Source organism: Balaenoptera ricei, chromosome 5, assembly GCF_028023285.1.
Source record: "Balaenoptera ricei isolate mBalRic1 chromosome 5, mBalRic1.hap2, whole genome shotgun sequence".
Classification (NCBI taxonomy): Eukaryota; Metazoa; Chordata; class Mammalia; order Artiodactyla; family Balaenopteridae; genus Balaenoptera; species Balaenoptera ricei.
This window is the reverse complement of record NC_082643.1, coordinates 81,293,558-81,314,916: the sequence shown is the minus strand read 5'-3', so window position 1 is coordinate 81,314,916 and position 21,359 is coordinate 81,293,558. Positions and strand designations below refer to the sequence as shown.

At 35.6% G+C, this 21,359-nt stretch overlaps 1 protein-coding gene across 3 annotated transcripts in view; it reads right to left on the bottom strand.

The window, feature by feature from the left end:
• The window catches only part of ARAP2 (ArfGAP with RhoGAP domain, ankyrin repeat and PH domain 2), a 216,130-nt gene that overhangs the window by 67,655 nt on the left and 127,116 nt on the right, over positions 1-21,359 (bottom strand). For 2 of the 3 annotated variants that reach the window (XM_059923215.1, XM_059923218.1), the window contains 5 exons: positions 20,013-20,118; positions 16,493-16,640; positions 14,927-14,995; positions 12,444-12,518; positions 9,570-9,687 (listed from right to left, as the gene is read on the bottom strand). In XM_059923215.1, the coding sequence (XP_059779198.1) occupies positions 9,570-9,687; positions 12,444-12,518; positions 14,927-14,995; positions 16,493-16,640; positions 20,013-20,118 (516 nt within the window). The remainder of the gene's footprint in view (positions 1-9,569; positions 9,688-12,443; positions 12,519-14,926; positions 14,996-16,492; positions 16,641-20,012; positions 20,119-21,359) is intronic. The other variant, XM_059923216.1, reaches the window with a different exon arrangement.

The following is a 21,359-nucleotide window of genomic DNA, read 5'->3' as shown; positions in this document are numbered from 1 at the left end:
AAATTACCAATGGCATTTTTTACGGAACTAGAACAAATCATCTTAAAATTTGTATGGAGACACCAAAGACCTCGAATAGCCAAAGCAGTTTTGAGGGAAAAAAGTGGAGCTGGAGGAATCAGACTCTCTGACTTCAGACTATACTACAAAGCTACAGTAATCTAGACAGTATGGTACTGGCACAAAAACAGAAATATAGATCAATGGAACAGGATAGAAAGCCCAGAGATAAACCCATGCACATATGGTCACCTTATCTTTGATAAATGAGGCAAGACTATTCAGTGGAGAAAAGACAGCCTCTTCAATAAGTGGTGCTGGGAAAACTGGACAGCTACATGTAAAAGAATGAAATTAGAACACTCCCTAACACCATACACAAAAAGAAACTCAAAATGGATTAGAGACCTAAATGTATGATCGGACACTATAAAACTCTTAGAGGAAAACATAGGAAGAACACTCTTTGACATAAATCACAGCAAGATCTTTTTTGATCCACCTCCTAGAGTAATGGAAATAAAAACGAAAATAAACAAATGGGACCTAATGAAGCTTCAAAGCTTTTCCACAGCAAAGGAAACCATAAACAAGAGGAAAAGACAACCCTCAGAATGGGAGAAAATATTTGCAAACGAATCAATGGACGAAGGATTAATCTCCAAAATATATAAACAGCTCATTCAGCTCAATATTAAAAAAACAAACAACCCAATCCCAAAATGGGCAGAAGACCTAAATAGACATTTCTCCAAAGAAGACATACAGATGGCCAAGAAGCACATGAAAAGCTGCTTAACATCACTAATTATTAGAGAAATGCAAACCAAAACTACAATGAGGTATCACCTCACACCGGTCAGAATGGCCATCATCAGAAAATGTACAAACAACAAATGCTGGAGAGGGTGCAGAGAAAAGGGAACCCTCTTGCACTGTTGGTGGGAATGTAAACTGATACAGCCACTGTGGAGAACAGCATGGAGGTTCCTTAAAAAACTAAAAATCGAATTACCATATGATCCAGCAATCTCACTACTGGGCTTATACCCAGAGAAAACCGTAATTCAAAGGACACATGCACTCCAATGTTCACTGCAGCACTATTTACAATAGCCAGGTCATGGAAGCAACCTAAATGCCCATCGACAGATGAATGGATAAAAAAGATGTGGTACATATATACAATGCAATATTACTCAGCCATAAAAAGGAATGAAATTGGGTCATTTTTTGAGACATGGATGGATCTAGAGGCTAACATACAGAGTGAAGTAAGTCAGAAAGAGAAAAACAAATATGGTATATTAACGCATATATGTGGAACCTAGAAAAGTGGTACAGATGAACTGGTTTGCAGGGCAGAAATTGAGACACAGATGTAGAGAACAAACATATGGACACCAAGGGGGGAAAGCCTTGGGGGGTGGGGATGGTGGTGTGATGAATTGGGTGATTGGAATTGACATGTATACACTGATGTGTATAAAATGGAGGACTAATAAGAAGCTGCTGTGTAAAAAAATCATTAAAATTTAAAAATTAAAAAAATAAAGATTTCTCCTTGATAAATACTCATTCATATACATCTGTTTTATGTAAGCATATTTTTAAATACATCACAAGTTCTTAGTATAGAGTTAACAAAAAAATCACAGGCTTTTAAAATTACAATCAAAGTTTCATAGGAAAGTGTTTTGCTGATCAAAATATGCCAGTCAGTTAATAAAATGTTATGACAGAAGCATATGCTGAGAAAAAAAGAAATTCAAGCCTTTTCACAGTACACTGAAAATAGCATAATTGAAATAGAAGAACATACGCTCTAACATGAAGATGTTGATGTAACTTTCCTGGTACCATAGCCTTTATAAGTCAGTTCAGCTCTTTCATACCCTCTTATATGTAAAACGAATACTACTTGGCTTTTTGTTTTTGGTTAAAGTAGTAATTAATGCTAATGACAAACAACAAAGCGTATGTCAATAGCATCACACTTGTATATGACCCATGCTATTTTAATTGGTAATAAAATCACAAGTAAAAAAGACCAAATATATCACATTCTCCGTAATACTGGTCTCCCAGAGAAGTTCAACTACTTGCCTAAAGCCAAACAGCTGGTAAGGAACAAAGATTTGACTCTCAAATGTATCTGACTTTACAGCCCCAAATCATAACTACTACACTTGGTTTTATTTTGGACAAATATGTAAACCTCCCCATGATGATTTTCACACATGTAATTTTGGGGAAAAAGTATCAACTCACCAAGATATTTCTGAGGACTAAATAAGGTAATATAAGCAAAGTGAAAAACAATTCAGTTCACACTTTCTCCTTTACTTTCCTATCCTTAGTGAGAAGATGGTAAGGAAATAAGGTAGTTTCAACATCCCATATGTAGAGAAGCTGATGATATTGCAGTTGGCTTGGCAGTGGGAATGATACTCTTAACTGCAAAACTATCTGTATTGAAATAAGAGCGTACTCTCCTTTATTACAAGATTAAATTTGTAATGAGACTTCCAAATATCAGAACATTTATATTAAAGAGGGTCACCATTACAAGTAGATACAATAGTGATAGTTCTGAAGTGCTCTTAGTTATACTGAAATATATCACAGCAGACATAGAGATAAATATAGATGTGCAAAAAATTAGCCAAGTATGTTTTTCACATCAGTCTCATAGTATGAAATACTACAGGAGAATGAAAATCCTGAAGATCCAAGTTCCTGCTTAATGACAGAGCTGAAAAATGGGTTGAAAAGATAAATATTTTAAATCGCTAGACTGTCAAATGATACAATTATAAAAGAAAGAAGTAAGAGGCAGGAAAAATGGACTGAGTCATCAAACGTTGTTGGAATATAAATTCCTACAAATAAACAAGTTTTTATTAATAGTTACATTTACAACCATCTGTCATGATAGATTTTATGCTATGTAAGTCAGCTGGCATTAGGGCATTATTAGAAATAACTCATTTGCACACTATCTCTAGCATTAAAATTGCTGAAAATTCAGTGTAGTTATTTAACAACAGGTCTGGAGGTGGTTCTTTTGCTAGGTAAATCATGTTCTCAATAGTTTAAAATCTTGTCCACAGAATTAAACCTGGCCTACCTTGTTAAATAGAGAACTATTCATTTCCACCTGAAATAACAGGTGTTGTCCTTAAACTTCTGGCAGGAATGACACAGGATTTCCAGAGACAATTATGACTTCCTTAATAATTAAATTTTTAGTGCCAAGCCTAGAGCCATGCAAGTCTTTCTCTGCCCTATCCACATACTCAGAGGGTGACAGCACTTGTGTCAATCAAGAGAAGAGCTAGAAAGACTGATTAAAAATGAACTGATCTTCCATTTCATAGTAGGTATGAGGAGAAGGAAGAAAACATTTTGTTATGATATTGCTGTGTAGAAAGTAACTGCTTCACAAACTTGAACCTCTCAGTGAGGAAGCCCACTTAAATGAGGTCCCGTTGGCAGTTAATTTTTTTCAGCATATGAAGAACCTAAGGGGTATGGGACTACATTGGCAGGGTACAGGTTCATTTTTAAGGTGAAGCATTAAAATAACAGTGTACTTTATAAGTATGGTGAAAGTGATACCCTCTCCTAAGGTGGGCTTCAGCTTGTCCTGATGATTGCCTGGCATCTTTCAAAGAATGAAACAGAGAAAGACTTGTTCTCCATCTAGTACAAATTTCAAATGTCCCACAGACATTCATTTAAAAGGAAAACCTACTTATAAACTAACAGCTTAGAATCTAACTCAGCTTTACATATAAATTCTCAAAATATTTTATATGGTTTTAATGTGGTATTTTTTTTCCCATGACTCTAGCTACAATATGAGCAAAAAAAAAAAAAAAAAAAAAAAAAATTGTGCTTTGTCTGTCAGAACTTTTCTAAGAGTTGTTTACCACTTGCTATGGTCTGAATGTTTGCCCCCTTCACACGCCCCCTCCCCAGTTCATATGTTGAAACTAATCCCCAATGTGATGGTATTACGAGGTGGTCCCTTTGCAAGGTGATTAAATCATGAAGGCAGAGCCCTCCTGAATGGGTTTAGTGCTCTTATAAAAGAGATCCCACAAGCTCCCTTCTATCATGTGAGGACTCAGTGAAAACATGGACATCTGTAATCCAGGAAGCAGGCCCTCACCAAACACCAAGTCTGCTGGTGCCTTGATCTTGGACTTCCCAGCCTCCAGAACTGTGAGAAGCAAATTTCTGTTGTGGAGTTCTGTTTTAGCAGGCTGAACAGACTAAGATGCCATTTCACCAATGATGGCAATTCTGCTAATGATACATGAGTCACAAACTGACATGCTTGTATCAGTCTGCATTTGTAGCTGTGACATCCATGATAATTCCATTTATAAATTTAAGACTATATTTTCATTATCTTCGACTATATAGGAATGTCTGAGCATTTATGTATTATAATACATATTTTCCTTTTACTTATCTCTATAATTAGGTTATAACATTTTTTAAATGGGTATAATAGAGTATCTCAGGAGAGTAAAGGGACCAAACAAAATATCTATTATACAAAGGGGGCACTGGAAAAGACAGGGTAGAGGACTATTGCTTTAAAAGTTACAGGTACCTAAAATAAAATCCAGCACTTCTGGTTCACTTACTTATCCATTCACTCATTCATTCATTCATTTATTTATGGTTGCTTCAGTTACTTGGAGGATTTATATTTACATTAGAAAAAGCACCAATTCCCTGCTGACATTCTTCCTATCAACTACAATCTTGTGACTACCAATGCCTTCACTTTTATCTTCTTTTTACATTTCACTTTATCTTCCCTGCATGTTACTAGAAATAAAGCTCTTAACATTTCAGAAGGTCAGGTGGAGCACACAGGTCCCATCTGCTCCAGTAAGCCAACATAATCACAGGCCCCTTTGTTGCTTTCTTAGCTTTGTTCCTCTAAAAGCAGTGAAAATAATCTTAGTTTTCCCGTCTGGCAATTTCGACTTGAATGGTTGACCAGACATTAAAACCATGCCAAATTTGAATTCCTAACTCCATCAGATGTATTCTTTCTTGATGTACATGGGGTGTTCCTTTGATTACATATTTGGACATTCACAAGTCAAAACAGCTTGAAGTCTCCTAGTCTTTTTATATCTTCATCAAGATAACTTTTTTTTAATTAGTGAGAAGGAACCAACAACAACAACAACAAAAAAACTTGACTCCAATCTTACCATTTGTGATGTACTAACGGGCACATGCAAGTTGATAATTAGTCATTTTCAGGGTAAGCCTCCCTTCATTTTCCCAGGTGAAATTTAAAAAGACTGTTTCCAGATATATTGCAATCTCTCTTCTAGCTGTACATAATTCTTCCTATCCTCATCCATTCTGCTTACTCCTCTCAGTCCGAAAGACCAATGCCCAAAGGCACAGACCTCCAGAGCTGTGACACAGGGATATGCTTTGACTCAACCCCTGAGAGAACAAGGGTGGTAGGGAGAGGATGCTTACCCCCAAATCCATGATTCATTTTTTTGCTGTGGCTCTCCTAAAAAAAAACAAAAAAAAAAAAACCAGCAACAGAAGCATGCAGGAGACCATCAGCTGTCTAAGAGCTAACCAGGGCTTTGATATCTCCTAGTGGTTCCTAATCTATAAGCAGAAATCACTTTTTTTGTGCCTTCCGTATTTGGATACATCTATCCAAGCAGCAACAATCCCAGTCACTCAGGTTCAGAATGCACCCCTATCCTGTTCCACCTAAGTTAACAAGATATTGAAAATATGTTCCACATCATACACTATGCTAGAGGTACCAAGAGATATAAAGATCTAAAAGATATGGTAAATCCTAAAGAACATAAGGCAGAGCCAGGTTACAATTCTACAAGTCAGATTAGTATGCAGTATTATAGATCTTTAAGCAAATAATCACAAAAGATCAGTGAGAACTATATTCATCTAATTACCATGTTGGAGGAAGGGGCATTTGAGCTGGATCTTGAAGGATGGATAATATGGATAATGAAGAAATAATGAAAGGGTATGTATTTATATATTGAAGTATAGTTGATTTATAATATTATATTAGTTTCAGGTGTACAACACAGTGATTCAATATTTTTATAGGTTATACTCCATTTAAAGTTATTACAAAATAATGGCTACATTTCCTTGTACTGTATAATATATCCTTGTTGCTTATTTATTTTATACACAGTAGTTTGTATCTCTTAGTCCCCTACCCCTATCTTGCCTCTGCCACTTCCCTCTCCCTCTGGTAACCACTAATTTGTTCTCTATGCTTGTGAGTCTGTTTCTCTTTTGTTATATATATTCGTTTGCTTTACTTCTTAAATTCCACATATAAGTGACTATATGTGGATATAACAGAGTATTTGTATTTTTCTGACTTATTTCACGAGCATAATACTCGCTAGGTCCATCCCATTGTTGCAACTGGCAGAATTTCGTTCTTTTTTACGGTTGACTAGTATTTCACCGTACATACACTGTATATACATATCACATCTTCTTTATCCATTCGTCTTTTGATGGACACTTAGGTTGCTTCCGTATCTTGGCAATTGTAAATAATGCTGCTATGAACTTTGGGGTGCATGTATCTTTTCAAATTACAGTTTTCCTCTTTTCTGGCTATATACCCAGGAGTGGAATTGCTGGATCATATAGTAGCTCTATTTTTAGTTTTTTGAGGAACCTCCATACTGTTTTCCATAGTGGCTGCACCAATTTACATTCCCACCAACAGTGTACTAGGGTTCCCTTTTTTCCACATCCTTGCAAACATTTGTTATTTATAGACATTTTGATGATAGCCATTTTGAGAGGTGTGAGGTGATATCTCATGGTGGTTTTGATTTGCATTTCCCTGATGATTAGTTATGTTGAGCATATTCTCATGTACCTGTTGGCCACCTACATGTCTTCTTTGGAAAAAATGTCTATTCAGATCCTCTGCCCATTTTTTAATTGGGTCATTTGGGGTTTTTGTTTTGCTACTGACTCGTATGGGTTCTTTATATATTTTGGATATTAACCTCTTAACAGATATATTATTTGCAAATATTTTCTCATATTCTGTAGGTTGTCTTTTTGTTTTGTTGATGGTTTCCTTTGCTGTGCACAGCTTTTAAGTTTAATTAGATCCCATTTGTTTATTTTTGTTTTTGTTTCTTTTGCCTTGGGAGACGGATTCAAAAAATATTGCTACAATTTATATCAAAAGAGTCTTCTGTCTATGTTCTCTTCTAGGAGTTTTATGGTTTCAGGTCTTATATTTAAGTCTTTAGTCCATTTTAAGTTTATTTTTGTATACGGTGTGAGAAAATGTTCTAATTTCATTCTTTTACATGTAGCTATCCAGTTTTCCCAGTACAACTTATTGATAAGACTGTCTTTTCTCCAATAATGAAAGTTTTAAAATGGTTTTAAAACAATATGAGAGAGTGGAATGGACTAATATATACTACCAAATGTAAAATAGATAGCTAGTGGGAAGCAGCCGCATAGCACAGGGAGATCAGCTCAGTGCTTTGTGACCACCTAGAGGGGTGGGATAGGGAGGGTGGGAGGGAGGGAGACACAAGAGGGAGGAGATATGGGGATATATGTATATGTATAGCTGATACACTTTGTTATAAAGCAGAAACTAACACACCATTGTAAAGCAATTATACTCCAATAAAGATGTTTAAAATCACAACCACAACAACAAAAATGCTGAAAATTAAAAGAAAAAAAATAAAACAATATGATCCTATTTGTGATTTAGAAAGATAATTCTGGCAGTAATGCTGACAGTTATCTTTTACTCACAAGTATGATGAAGCTGGTAACCTATCCCCTCCCCTTAAAATTAAACAAAAATCAAGACATTACCACCATTTAACCATATAGTAATTCAAAAGTGTGCTTCACTTGTGCAAAAGATTTTAATTGTATGGCAGCTAGTACTAGGCACTGTGCCAGAGACAGAGACTGTACTAAAGATAGAAAAAAAGAGAGTTCCTCCTTCCTTCTAAAGAGTTCTCATCAAGAAAGACAAAAATAAATCCACATGATAGGCATTATAAAAAAAGACAAAGACAAAGTGCAATGGAACCCTTAGTCTGGGTTTTAAAGGAGGTAAACGGGTGGGCCAGAGGGGGAAGAATAAAGGCACCCTTGGGAAACACCTGCTTGCACGTTAGTCAAGCACAAAGGGTAGAAGTGATCGTCTATAAAGAAATGTAAAATGAGAAAAGATGGTAAAAGATCAGAGCAGCAGAAACCCACTGCTTAGGGAATAGACAGAGGAAGAAGAATTGACAAATGAGATAAAACGATTTGAGCACCAGGAGGAGAATCCAGGCAGCAATGAAAACAGAGTGAACACTTTCCAAGAAAAAGGGAATGGTCATTAGCAATAAATGCCACAGTAAGGACAAGCAAAGTAAAGCCGGAAGCAAATCCACTGGACTTGGCAGTTGGGGGTCACAGGAGTCGTTTGACAAAGCACCTTCTGTGAGTGGGGCAGACTGAGCCTGACTATGGGGGAGACAAGTGTGAACTGACACCAAAGGACCAGTGTCACTGAATCTTGGCAATGAATATTGGAAAGTAGTGTTTTAATACAAATTATATTTTTAAAGAATTGTGCACAATAAAAAGAAAAAAAGGAATAAAAACATCAAGATGGAATAATGAAAGACAAAGTATTTGATAATCCCATTTCATTCTAACACTGATTACAAGACTCCTAATAATACATGATGAGGTATTTTTACGTTCAGTTTTAATTTTTGTCTTGAGCTTGTGGGTGGCAAGATTTTACTTTTGGCAGTTTGACATCTATACTTGAAAGGGTCCCAAGACCTTAGCAGGTATCAGCTAGACAGATGGTCAAGGTACAAAGACGTTCTGCATCTTATTTTTTTTTCCTAGAGGTCTTTAAAACCAAATGGTGTCATTATAATGTTAGGCTTATTACTCTTGGGGAAGTCAAGGTGTTTTAAAAGTTCTCTTTATCCTTCTGCATCTGAGATAAAAGATGACAAAATACCTGATTCACTCCACTAAAGATGAAAAAGAAAAAACGAAAAGTAAGCTTCTGCTAGGCTTAAAACAATATTATTTTTAAAAATAATAAGTAACCTTTTAAATCAGTACTCTTGTTCTTGTTAAATAAGTAGCATACAGGAATAAGGTAGAATAAGGTGGATGGTGGTGGTGACATTTAGAATATTGTTACAAATCAAATTGCTTGTTCTTATAAATAAGGCCTTATTTCCTGAGGCAGCAACATACATGCCTAATGCTTTATACTATATGTTTATGGTCAATAAAATAATCTAATTACTTTGATGAGTAAAATCATAGGAGGGCAACCTCAAGTGGCACTAACATATATCAACACATGCAATGAGGTAGAAGAGAAGTCATAACGAGATGTTAAGCTTTAGAAAAACATAAAATGTTAGTAATGACTTGTCACAAAAATAGTATTTCTTCATACTTTAAGCAATTTAAGAATCCCTACCATGAGAACCACTTACCAAGCTCTTCATTTTCTATGACTTCAAATGTGGCCCAGATATCATCTTTTGTAGGAATTATATTTTTTATTGCTAATATGTCATTAGTTAATTCTTCTGCTTCCATCACGGGAGATATCTAAAAGAGAAGCAAAATTTCCTCAGAATATATGTCAGACACAGAAGTGGCCTTTGCTAGGGTGGTAATACTCCCCCATCTACCACCTAATGATACTCCAAATTTCCTCTTAGTATGTTTAACTAGCTTCTCTAAGCACATGGAGAAAGCCTATTCAGATCTTCTCCATATAATGTAATACATTTTAATGCATGTGTAAAAAAAAATCACCATATAGGCATAATCAGAGAGAATATTTTTTTCTCACTTAGTGAACAGTTAGATCACTCAAAAAGGGAAGAATATACCTACTCATACTAAGACCTTCCACAGACATTGGATCCAGTGGTCTTCTAGGGGTAAAACTTTTCACTCAGTTCTATAATTAGGAGTTCCAAGGAGCTTGGTTTATTCAGCTTGGGCCCTAAATTATACACAGTTGACTGCTGTCTGCCATGCCAAAAAGCCCCAGGGGTTTAGTGGTCTGTGGTGTGCCCCACCATGCCAAGTGACAGATGGTGGGACACCAAAGTATGCTCAAGCCAGGTTTTCAGGGCACAGGGCAGAGTCTGCAGTGTCAGCCTGGGGGCCAGCTCTACAAGAGTCCCAATGCCTCAGGCCATTGCATAAGCATGCCACCTTCTTCAGGGACTTTGGGGATTTTTGATTTGTTTCTTCCTGGTTTTGGTTTTGCAGGCCTTACAGGTATGCTGGCCAAAAGCAAGTTGGCTTTCTCCAATTAGAATTTAGTTATAATGTTAAACAAATAGAAGATGATTTAAGCATTAGAATGTTGCAGATGCAACTTAATTATACACGTTTTCAGTAAAACTATGTACCTATTCAAAAATTTCTTAGAAAATGTGCTCACTTCCCTTTCTCCTGTCCATTATTAATCATAAGCATACTGCACATATATAACTAACATACATTTTTCTTAAAGGTAATTCATATAGTCTATCTTTTGGAGTTCATGGAATTTAGAGCTTTCTTTGGAATATATTAATGATACAGTGAAGTCCATTATTTGCTATTTAGAAAAGCCTAATGTAATACAACCTTAAAAGAAAAAAAAAACATTAGCATGGGAAAAGTAGAGCACGTTAAGCAGCTGAAACATCAGTAGATGAGTCACTTCAGTGACACCACTCATCAGAATGGCTTTACACTTTTTTAAGAAGTGTAGCCCTTTCTTAAAATAAATAATAAAACTGAGAAACCAAACTAGTGAAATAGTCAGCAGGGAGTTCCTCAGGTTGACTTAGGAATGTAAGACTGGAACTCATTTCCTTGTCCCAGGTGACACCCAAGGCCCCTCTTAAGAACACCTAGAACTCCACGAAGCACATTTTGGGAATCATTACTCTAAGCAATATACACATCAGTATAATGATCATCAGGTTTGGAATATGATGATTAAGGTTTGCATCCGGGCCTGAATGCTATTAATTCCCAGTTTCTACTCATATAAATGTGAGACATCACCTGCTTCAACTACCTCCTTGGGTTGAGGTAATGATCAGCTGAAATAAATGTAAGAGTTGTGCAAAGTTTTAAGCATTAAACGAATGTTAATGATTATTTTTGTATAGTTTTTGTTATGTTTTTCAAGAGAATTTAGAGTTGCTGTAGGTGAAACTGGACAGTCCTTTATGTGAATATACTTAAAATAAGAACTTTGCTCAACTGTAATAACTTCTGTTATGGCTTTATTAGTCAGATAAGACTAAAACGAGCTACTAGAGAGTTTATGTGTAAGTGGAGTTAAGTCATGTGCTTTGACTACCTCTTCCAGCATTAGTGATGGACTTGTGCTGATTAATCTCTACTACTTCCTCATGTCCCCTGTGATGAACATCACATGTTCAGCATAACAAATAGATGGGGACGAGGAGGGGCAAGGCAGCTCGTAGTAGTTCAACTGCACAACTAAGCGAGTAATCAGTGCCAAAGAGTCATAATGTGTAATCATTAAAAACATATAAAATAATAATTACAATATCTTTGACCTAAGTAAAGTCCAGAAATATCTAATGTTAAGACCCTGTTTAATCTTGGACTTTAAAAATGATAAGAAGCTAAAGCTAAATTTCTACTGTTAGATGGCATCACGTCTATTCTGCCTATAGAGAAAGTAGTCTCACTCTCGCTAAGGCAGACTAAGTACAGAATATGGTAACACGAGAAGGATCTTTGTAATTCAGAACAAATGGCTAACTAATGGTCTCAAGCAAGAAGAGAGTTATTGAATATTCAAGTACATTGAAAGACTGGAAGCTAAAGTCTAGGATACAAGGGTGGGGGATTAATAATAATAGTACTACTAGTAGTAGTTATTTATTAAACACTTATGTACCAAGCAATTTGCTAAGTGTTTCATAGGCAGGATCTTATTGAGTCCTCACATCAATGCTATGATGTAAATACTGTAATTCTCCCTCATTTTACAGATCAGAAGATTGAGACTCAGATGGAGTATATAAGTTGCCTAAAGTTAAGAAGGAAGAAAGGAGAGGAGCAGGTGATTGAGCTCAGGTAGTTTTCCAGAACCTATCATACATCCTAACCATAACCTAAAGAACATAGGATGGTCTCTTTCCAAATCATTAAAACATGGAATTCCCGGAGGATATTGGCATGAAGAGTCAAACCTGTCATGACTTGAATTGGACATGTAAAATAAGACAGAAGAAAAAATAGAAAATTCAAGATATGCAAACTAATGCTAACACTTATGACTTCCAACAGTACTCTTTACATCCGTCTTTAGGGCTCACCCGAATTATAATACTGCAGTCAGCTTCCTTCCTTTCTACATATACTTCAATTAACAAATCTCCAGCCTGGGAAACCTAGAAAAGGGCAGATGTGAAGAGAGCAAATGTAAGTATCTTGCAAGAACACACACATGACACTTAAGATGGTTAGAAAACCCTAGTCATATTTCTAAAGATTTTATAATAATGAAATGAGATCATTCCCCCTGTTAACAGCATAATGATACCCATTTTCTGGATGTGGTTGATTAAGGACAAGGAATCTACACAAATGACATAGTTAGCAAACACAATCACAATGCAGTTTTTTCTCTCTTACTCAAAAGTTTAGTGACCTCACATACCCTTAACATTCTTATTGAGATAATGAATCTGGCTACAGTGGAAATAAAGAGATGATAAGTCCAAAAATTGAAATTTGAAGATAAATTAGGTCAGAGCTGTGTTAAAATTACAAATAGAAAAAGTATATTTAGCAAATAAAATTAAAAGTGAAGTGATAGAATAAGGAGATAATAAAGTTAAGTTTTTATTTTAATTACCTTTAGCCAAGCATCAAGTGCTAGGTTATTTGGGTCACTGTTATAACCAAGAAGACACACTAAGTGAAGAATACACAAGCCAGAAAATAAAAAGCATAAGATATCACTATGTAGACTGACAGCATATGTGGAGAAGATTAACAAAGAATGAAATCAATCTGTGAAAAATATTTTGAGTTGCTTTTTTCAGAAATTCCTTTAAGTTATGTAAACACTTGGAAATAATATCCATCACTCATTTTTAAAAAAAGGTCATAATGGAGGAATGATCTTTCCACAGTTAAATCTGCCTCAGAATCAACCTGATGAGTAAATTTAGTGGAAAAACGTTAAAAATGTACTTTGAAGAACTGCTCTTAGTTATTCTGACACTACAGGCTTAGAAAAGCTTATTTCCAATTTTTCTTCCTCACTTTTGGTGCTACATGAAAATTCTAGGGAAGAAAAGATACAGTTGACATTTTTACTTTTCCCTGTGTTTGCATAAACAACTCTCCAGGAAGGACACATTTTAAAAATTTAAAAAGCAAATACAAAGAACTCATAGCATGCAGCCAAAAACAAGAATAGCTAAGAAATTCAAACAGGGATAAGACTTAGAGACTGTCAGAAAACTACTTCAGAGGAGTTTTGAATGGACTAGAGAAAAGCTCCAGCAAAACAACAGATTTTTTCCAAACTGTTCTACTTTTCTATCCCAATTACTCTATTTTATAGACAATTCTTTTCTTGTTTTACTGACTTCTACTTAATCAGAAAGCATTCAAGGCTCATTTCTTTATTGTAGTATGAATATAAATGATAAACTTGCAGAATGGTACTCATACTTTATCCAACAACGATATAGATAGTGCTGCCAAAGATTATCCCATGGGCTCACACAATCCTTTATTGCATAACTGAAACTCTCCCCGAAAAGCAAGAATCCAAGAGAACTAACTGATAAGGAGCCACTGTTTTTAGTGTTACTGCTAACTTGTCTGGAGGCTGCATTAATTACTTTGGTCAAAATGGAGGACATACTGTCTTAGAGAATTAATGTCATAGTATTAGTACTCGGGGAGCTAGGCACTAGGATGAAAGCCTTTCCTCATCTCCCTCATATGGAATGATAACTCCGACAACTTCTCTAATTAGTTGTGTGTATTTCAGGAATGAGGTGAACTTAGGGTTTGACTAAGAAGGAAGCATTGGCCTCACCCTATGAGTGTATCTATATGGAGAATTTATTGATATTTGACCCACTTCTATTATTTGCATTGGTACCCTGAATCCACTACAATTCCTAGTTATTAGAAGAGCAACTTTAAGAAAGTCCAGTGAATATTCATCAAACAAGGAAAGGTACTCTGGAAAAGTATAGTGCAACCTGAACACACAAATCCGGTATGATGCAACCAAGGAAAGCAAGAAAAGATCTAGAAAAGTCAACTTAAGACATAAATAATATATGTTACAAAGAGCACAATAGAAACATTCCCACTAGTGCAATCATCCAAGAGCATGCAAAGCAAAAGCATATAAGAAATAACTTATTTCAAAAGGATAATGGAAAGAATCATTAGGGAGTCTGAATTTTCAGTTTATTCTAGTATTTCTTTTGACTTCAAATGCTTCTTTTGAAATCCACTAGTATTTTCAATAGTGCTTTTATAAATGAAAACTGATTTTAAAAAGGACATTTTGATAAGATTAAAACTGATTTTTCCACCTATGTTTTAAAAAATTTATATTAGCATACTTTGGCATTTTGCATATGTGCAATGCTACAGAACTTCACAACTATTTTATCTAGGTTCTTTTTCCCCATTACTTTTACTTTGATTCAAATAGGAATTTGAAAATAAACACAACAAATGTTTACTTACAATGAAAGTTTTTTGGTTTTTGTTGTTTAAAAAAAATTTTTTTTTTATCAGAGATCTAACTATTACTACTCACTTGAGTGTCTTTCCACTTGGTAATAAAGCTATTTTCTATGTCCATTTGTTTGACTTGGTCTTCTTTAACCTGTTTAAAATATAATTTGGGACATTCTAATAAAATACAAGGAGTGATGGTACTCATCCTCACATAACTTTCTTCAGGAATTTAAAGACCAACACATTAAAAATAAATGAGAATGGCCATCTTTAGCAGCGTGGGCCCACAAAGCTAGGGCAGAAATAAAGCCAACTAGATAGAGCCTCATAAAGTTCAGAATATCTTATGATGATATCATTTCAGGCTGCAGGTCCCATCAATGGAATCCCCTTTGTTGAGGCAATTTAATTAGCAAAGGGGCTGATGATGTGTTTGATAGAGTTTATGTAGGTTGGCAGACAAGACTCATTTCTCAAACAGAAATGTTGATTAAGTGCTTATGAAATTTTCGCCATTTGGTTAAAGTTGGATTTAACAAAACTATGTAGATAAACATTTTTATTAATTTAACAGTACAAAAATAGAAAATAAAGAGAGCATGCAAAGCCACACATTTTTTTTTCTAGGTCTTTCATTTCTCAGCATCAGAACTATTGCAAAGAAGTTGCTATTGATCAAAAACAGTGGACACATATAGGAAGAAGTAAAAAGGAGATCAAAGAGCAAAGAGGATCCAACAATTCTGGTCCATTCCTATATAAATTAAGATACAAACTCTGTTATTTTATTTTATTAAAATATAGTTTCTTTCCCTTTGCTAAGGAATCTTTTTATCAGTTATTGTAAGAATGTACGAACTCTACAAAAGGTGACCTGTTACATTAAGCTATTTGATTTCATCTGGTATATACATAGCCCTGGAAAACAAGGGGTCTTGTACAAGACTGTTTAACAGAATGCCCCAAAAGGTTAAATGGCAACCCTGAGATGGCAGAAGCAGTTAAGCAAATGGAGCTGGACCTTTGACCCAGATCCCTTATATTCCACCCATATTCAAATCCTAGGCTTATTTCATCTATTTTTACTCCTTTGAATTAAGAAATCATCCCTATTCTAACAGTTTTCTGATGAAACATGAAAATATGAACTTCATAATATAGCAAATTGAGAAGGCAAATAATTAGAACAGAGATGACTTAATAAAAACCACAGACTGTTAATTCAGAATTTTCTTTTTTTCCAGTTCATGTGCAATTAAAAGAAAACACTAAAATGCTTTCAACTGCAAAATTTATCAGCCTGATGTATATTACCGAATTTGTGAAATTCACAAATTTCATACCTCTAAGTAGACATACTTAATGCATACATATACTGAGGAAAAAAAACATAGAAACACTATAAATAGAAATATTCTGTCCAAGACACCAGATGGTAAAAAAGCTTTAGAAGCAGCCAGATTTAAATGAATGGCTATAGCTTAAAAAGCTAGTTATATCTAAAAATTTAAGGATCATATAACTATCCGTTATTTTCTTTAAATATTCATAAAGACCTGAATAAAAACATCCCAAAATACACATTTTTGTTTGCAAACAGTAACATCAAAACTATTTTTACAATGGCAGGATATAAAATATTTACCTCAAATATTTCAACATAATTATTAATTAAGTCCTCAATTACATTCACTTCTTCACTAGTTTGTCCCTTAGTTTGAAACAAACAGGAGGAAAAAGCCAAGGCCAAATTGTGGGCGTTCATGTGGTTGATTTCTGAGCATTTCTGAACCCTGTGAGAGAAAAGCAGAGCTTATTACAATGTATTTCTATTTGAAAATTTCATAGAACTTTTATAAGTCTTCATACTCATTTATTTTTTCTCTCTCTCTCTTTTTTAATACACACATATTGAAAGTCTCTGATGTAAAAGGTACAGTGGTGATTTAAAGAAAAATACACAGTTCTTTCTTCCAAGTAGCTCACAGTTTAATTAAGAACATAAGAAAGACTACTGTTAAAGATATTACTACAAGTTACAAAGCAGTACTTGATCACTGCTTTAGAAGAGGGACTCCTCTCCCACCATATCCAGACAATTCCACTAATGGGACAACCTGCAGCTAAGGGATAAAGGTGTGCTTCCAGAATGGTGTCAAATGACTTGTGGGGTAGGAGCATAATAAAAGAGGAGAAAGGGGCAGTAGGTAAGCAGGAAATAAGGCAAGAATGGCAAATCGGGAGGCATATAGGAGAGAGTTCCAAATTCAAGGTTTAGGGCTAGGCTGAATTTCCCAGAAAGTACATATCGGGTGAGAAAATGCCTGGCAGCATGTGACTGGATGGTTATTCAAAATAGGATATTTTCTCTCAAAAAGCAATCACTTAATTAAGAAATACCATTACATTTTTCTTGTCTAGAACTAAGAATGGCTTTTTACAATGAACAGACATGAACAGAGGAGTCAATTCTCCCAACCAGTAGGCTACAACACTTGAGTTTTACAAAGAGCGTTTAAAGTACTCACGAATGTAAGTTCAAAGTGATTAAAAACAAAATACCGCCATCACCCCAATAAAAGGAAATTTACACTGATAAAAATGCTGGAGAACTCTAACTGATGCCCATGGAAGTATCTGTTAATGCTCTCTGTCACTGACTGTAGACATAGCAGCTGCTCAGTTGCCTGTCTAATTACATTTGTAAATTTCTAAAATACATACTAAAAAAGGGAGACCAAGTCTATCAAAGGAATAAAGCAAGACTAAGGTAGGTACACCTGACTATAAAGAGCAAAGATTCTAGTAGGTAGAGGAAAAATAAGGAAACACGACAGGAATATATATGATAGTGTAAGAAACTCACAAGGAAATGCCAAATTGCATAGCAGAGACAGAGCAAGCTTGATCATCATATATGATCTATAAGATGCCAAAGGCATCGCAAGTTAATAGAAGAAGATGTCATAATTGTGGGCATCCCTCTCAAAACCACTTCCGTACTTTTTTTTTTATCACACTGGACTGTAAACATCTGGAAAATTTATCTGCACAGCTGCCTGTGTTACTAGAATCTAAGCATCTCTCAGTCAGAGACTTTGTGTTAATCACACCGTAGTGCGTAATAAATACCTGGTGAATGGAATTAAGTCAAAGTTAGTCATGGAGGAAATGGTCTGTTATCTAGGGCAGGGATGGAAGTGAATGCTAAATCAACCTGACCTTATCCAAAGTGACCTCTCAAACTTTTGACAACACTATCAAACATTCCCACCTCTCCTGAGACTTCCTTCTGCAATAGCCTTCTCCTCCAGCGCTCGTCACCTCTTCAGTTTCTACAGCTGCCTTGATTTCTGGCGTAAAGCGTGTACACTATGTATTTTCCTTTTCTTCCTTTATTTCCCCGCTCCCACACTAGCATCCCCAAGTGTCCCACATTCAGCCAGCTCACTCTCTTCCCACTCAGCCCTTCTCATCAGAAGCCCAAGGAAATTGTTTCTTAAATAGTTTCTCTGCCTCCATTCTAACCTCTTCCCAATCAATCGCAGGACGTGGGTTATTATCCTAAAACAGATTGGATCAGTCACTTCTTATCAGTTAAGGGAATGAAATCCAAATGTTTCTACATGACCAACAGTGTCTTTCGCAGCCTCCTGCCAGCTAGCTACAAACCATCCCATCTCCTGGTACACCTATTTCCTAGAAAATATCCTTCACTCAGGTCTCGTACTTATTTTTCTTTCATGCCCCGTTCATTTATCCATTTATATCTGAAACATCACTTGGACCTCAACACACAATGAACCACTTAATCCCTGCTCTATAATTCCATGTCTCATGCTAAAATTCTCCATATTAAAATCTGTCCTGAGGGCGCTGTGTTTTCCTAAAAAATATAAAATGCCCTGCAGCATCCCTGTGAGTTCCCACTGTGAGGTCCCAGGGCTCCTCGGTGCTATTTAGAAACTGCAGACTTAAGACTATTTTTGTCATTCATGTATTATTATCAACTATTTTTGTTACATGGAACCTTAATGGACATTGTATTTTACATAGTAGGAGCTAAAATATATGTCAACTGAAGAAAAGGATTGGAGGGAACTCATCTGAAATTCAAGTGTAAAGTTTAAGAATTATGTGTAACAATGTTAAAAATGTTAATGTGATAATTGTAGCAGCCTGGTGACATATTATAACTTCTGAAGAAAAAATTACCTGTCCCAATGTCTCATAGGCATAGAGATAGGACTATAAATATATAGACTACATTTATATGATGCAATAAGAAAATCAGAGTTACAGTAGGAATGGAGTTCACAAGTATCAGAAGTGGTGGCTGGAAAAGAAAGATAAAGAGAAAAGACCAACTGTGGAGGATTTAGGAATCTAAACTCCGAATAAGGTACTTTTAGTAGAATTCAGGTTCATAGAAATTTATTCAAGGGAATATTGCATCCACGAAGGAAGCTGCAAACAATATGTTCCTTAAGCAATATTTACACTGATTTAAGTTTTTGTAATGACAAAACTTGCTCATAGCAAAACAAACAAACAAACCTTAAGTTTGTTGACTTAAAACGTTATTCCCAAACATTGTCATCCTTCAGATGTCATTTCTCAAGCTACCATTTTATTCCCCTTATCCTCCCAAATGCAGGTGACTACATGCCTCAACATAGAAAATGTTTTTGATTTTTAAAATTTCCCTCATCTAATCAACTGTCTGACACCAAAATATTGGAGTCAGGTTAGATACAAACTCATAATAAAGAAATAAAGGTTTATTAAGAGTCCACCACGAGAAAATACTGTGCTCACAGATTCCTGCTATAGAATTCTGGTCCCTGTACTTCCTTCTCCGACAGCCCTCTTAAATGTTTTAAAATTCTTGCTTATGTACTGGATGTATCTGATTTGCTGTGCATGATTATTTCTAATCCATTTAAGAAATTCTCCAGTGCTATTTATTTGAAATGTGTCTTAATTCCACTAAGAGACACTAAAGTGATAGTTCATGGGAATTCCATTTTGAAAGTATTCTTAAGATATGGTGAGAGATTCATAGTCACAAATAGAAGGTTAACCACAGTACTTTAAATTTAAGAAATAATGTCTTATTGAGTGCCACGTTTGAAATGTCTAGAAAAGTTCATGAATCCACCCACCTATAAAGGTGTTCAATTATAGCTGCCAACGTTGCTCGGTTGACCCCAGGAAGAGTACGTATAAATGCTCCATATTTTTGAATTCTTTCCTTGTCATCTTGGGTATCTAGAGGTTAAACACACACACGTAAAACTTGAGGCCTAACTAATCGTCTGTATTACCAATTTGCCTTTTATCAGTATTTTAAAACAATATTCACAATTGTTATTTCACTGACACAATCAAGTTTCAATAGAAAAACATTCAAACTTCTATAATTCTGGAAAAGTATTTACAAAAACATTCCAGGGCTATGTGTCATAGTTCTTATACTTTGTTATTAAAAATGAAGCACTTTCAAAACCCAGGATTGTATTTTATCTTCAACTTTACAGACTACTGAATGTCAACTAAGAGGAATCTTTTCAATTAATAACAAATTAGAGTACAAATTGAAAAGATAAGCCAAAAGTATTTTAACTGTAGCTATGGAAAGATTTCACTATTTGTTATTTGAAAATGACATTTCTGACCTTTTTCCTTGTGGAATCATAAAAATCTTCCCCAAACTATGAACCATCCCAGAACTATGAACTGTACCTTACCCCACAGATCCATGTAAGGGGGCTTTCACCAGCCCTGGAACCTTCAACTCTTTGGAGAAGGTAAGGGGACAGTGGAAGAAGTCATGTGTAGGCCCTAGAAACGATGATACAGACTGAGAGGAGGATGGATCCTCTGCCTTAGTCAGGGAGAGAAGGATGAGAAGGGATTACTCTCCTCCACCCTCCTAACCCCAAGAAGTCAAATACTTAGAGCAACTACACAGGAACCTCCAAAGTTCTGGAGTCTAGAAGATGTGCAGTGGTGGTCTGGTCTAACCTACTCCCTCACAGGGGAAATAGGAGACCTCTTTTCAAATAAATAACTTGTGCTGACTCTGTAACTCAAGGGGATTGCACTTATATATCCCCTCTCAATTCCCAACTGCCTTTGGAAACAAGGCTTTTTCATTTTCTGCTTAGCCCTACACATTCTATTAACAGAAAGCCAGCAACACTTTATGATTCTTTGAAAGTACACAGTCACTTGTAAAGGGCATTCCGATCCCTGGGGAGGTAAGAGACTCTGTGACACATTTTTGAAGTACGCTCCTATTCAAAACTGCAACTGATAGCTCTTTAGTACTGACTTTGCCTGTACATGAGATCTATAAAAGTAAACATGGTCATATTGACTTAACTGTGCTGGTAGATGACTCTCTAAAAGCAAGAGGGGATGACACCCAAATGACATTCAGAGACGATACCAGAAGTGAATTAAGAACTTTCTGTCATCCCTGGTATAATCCAAACATTTTCCCTTGT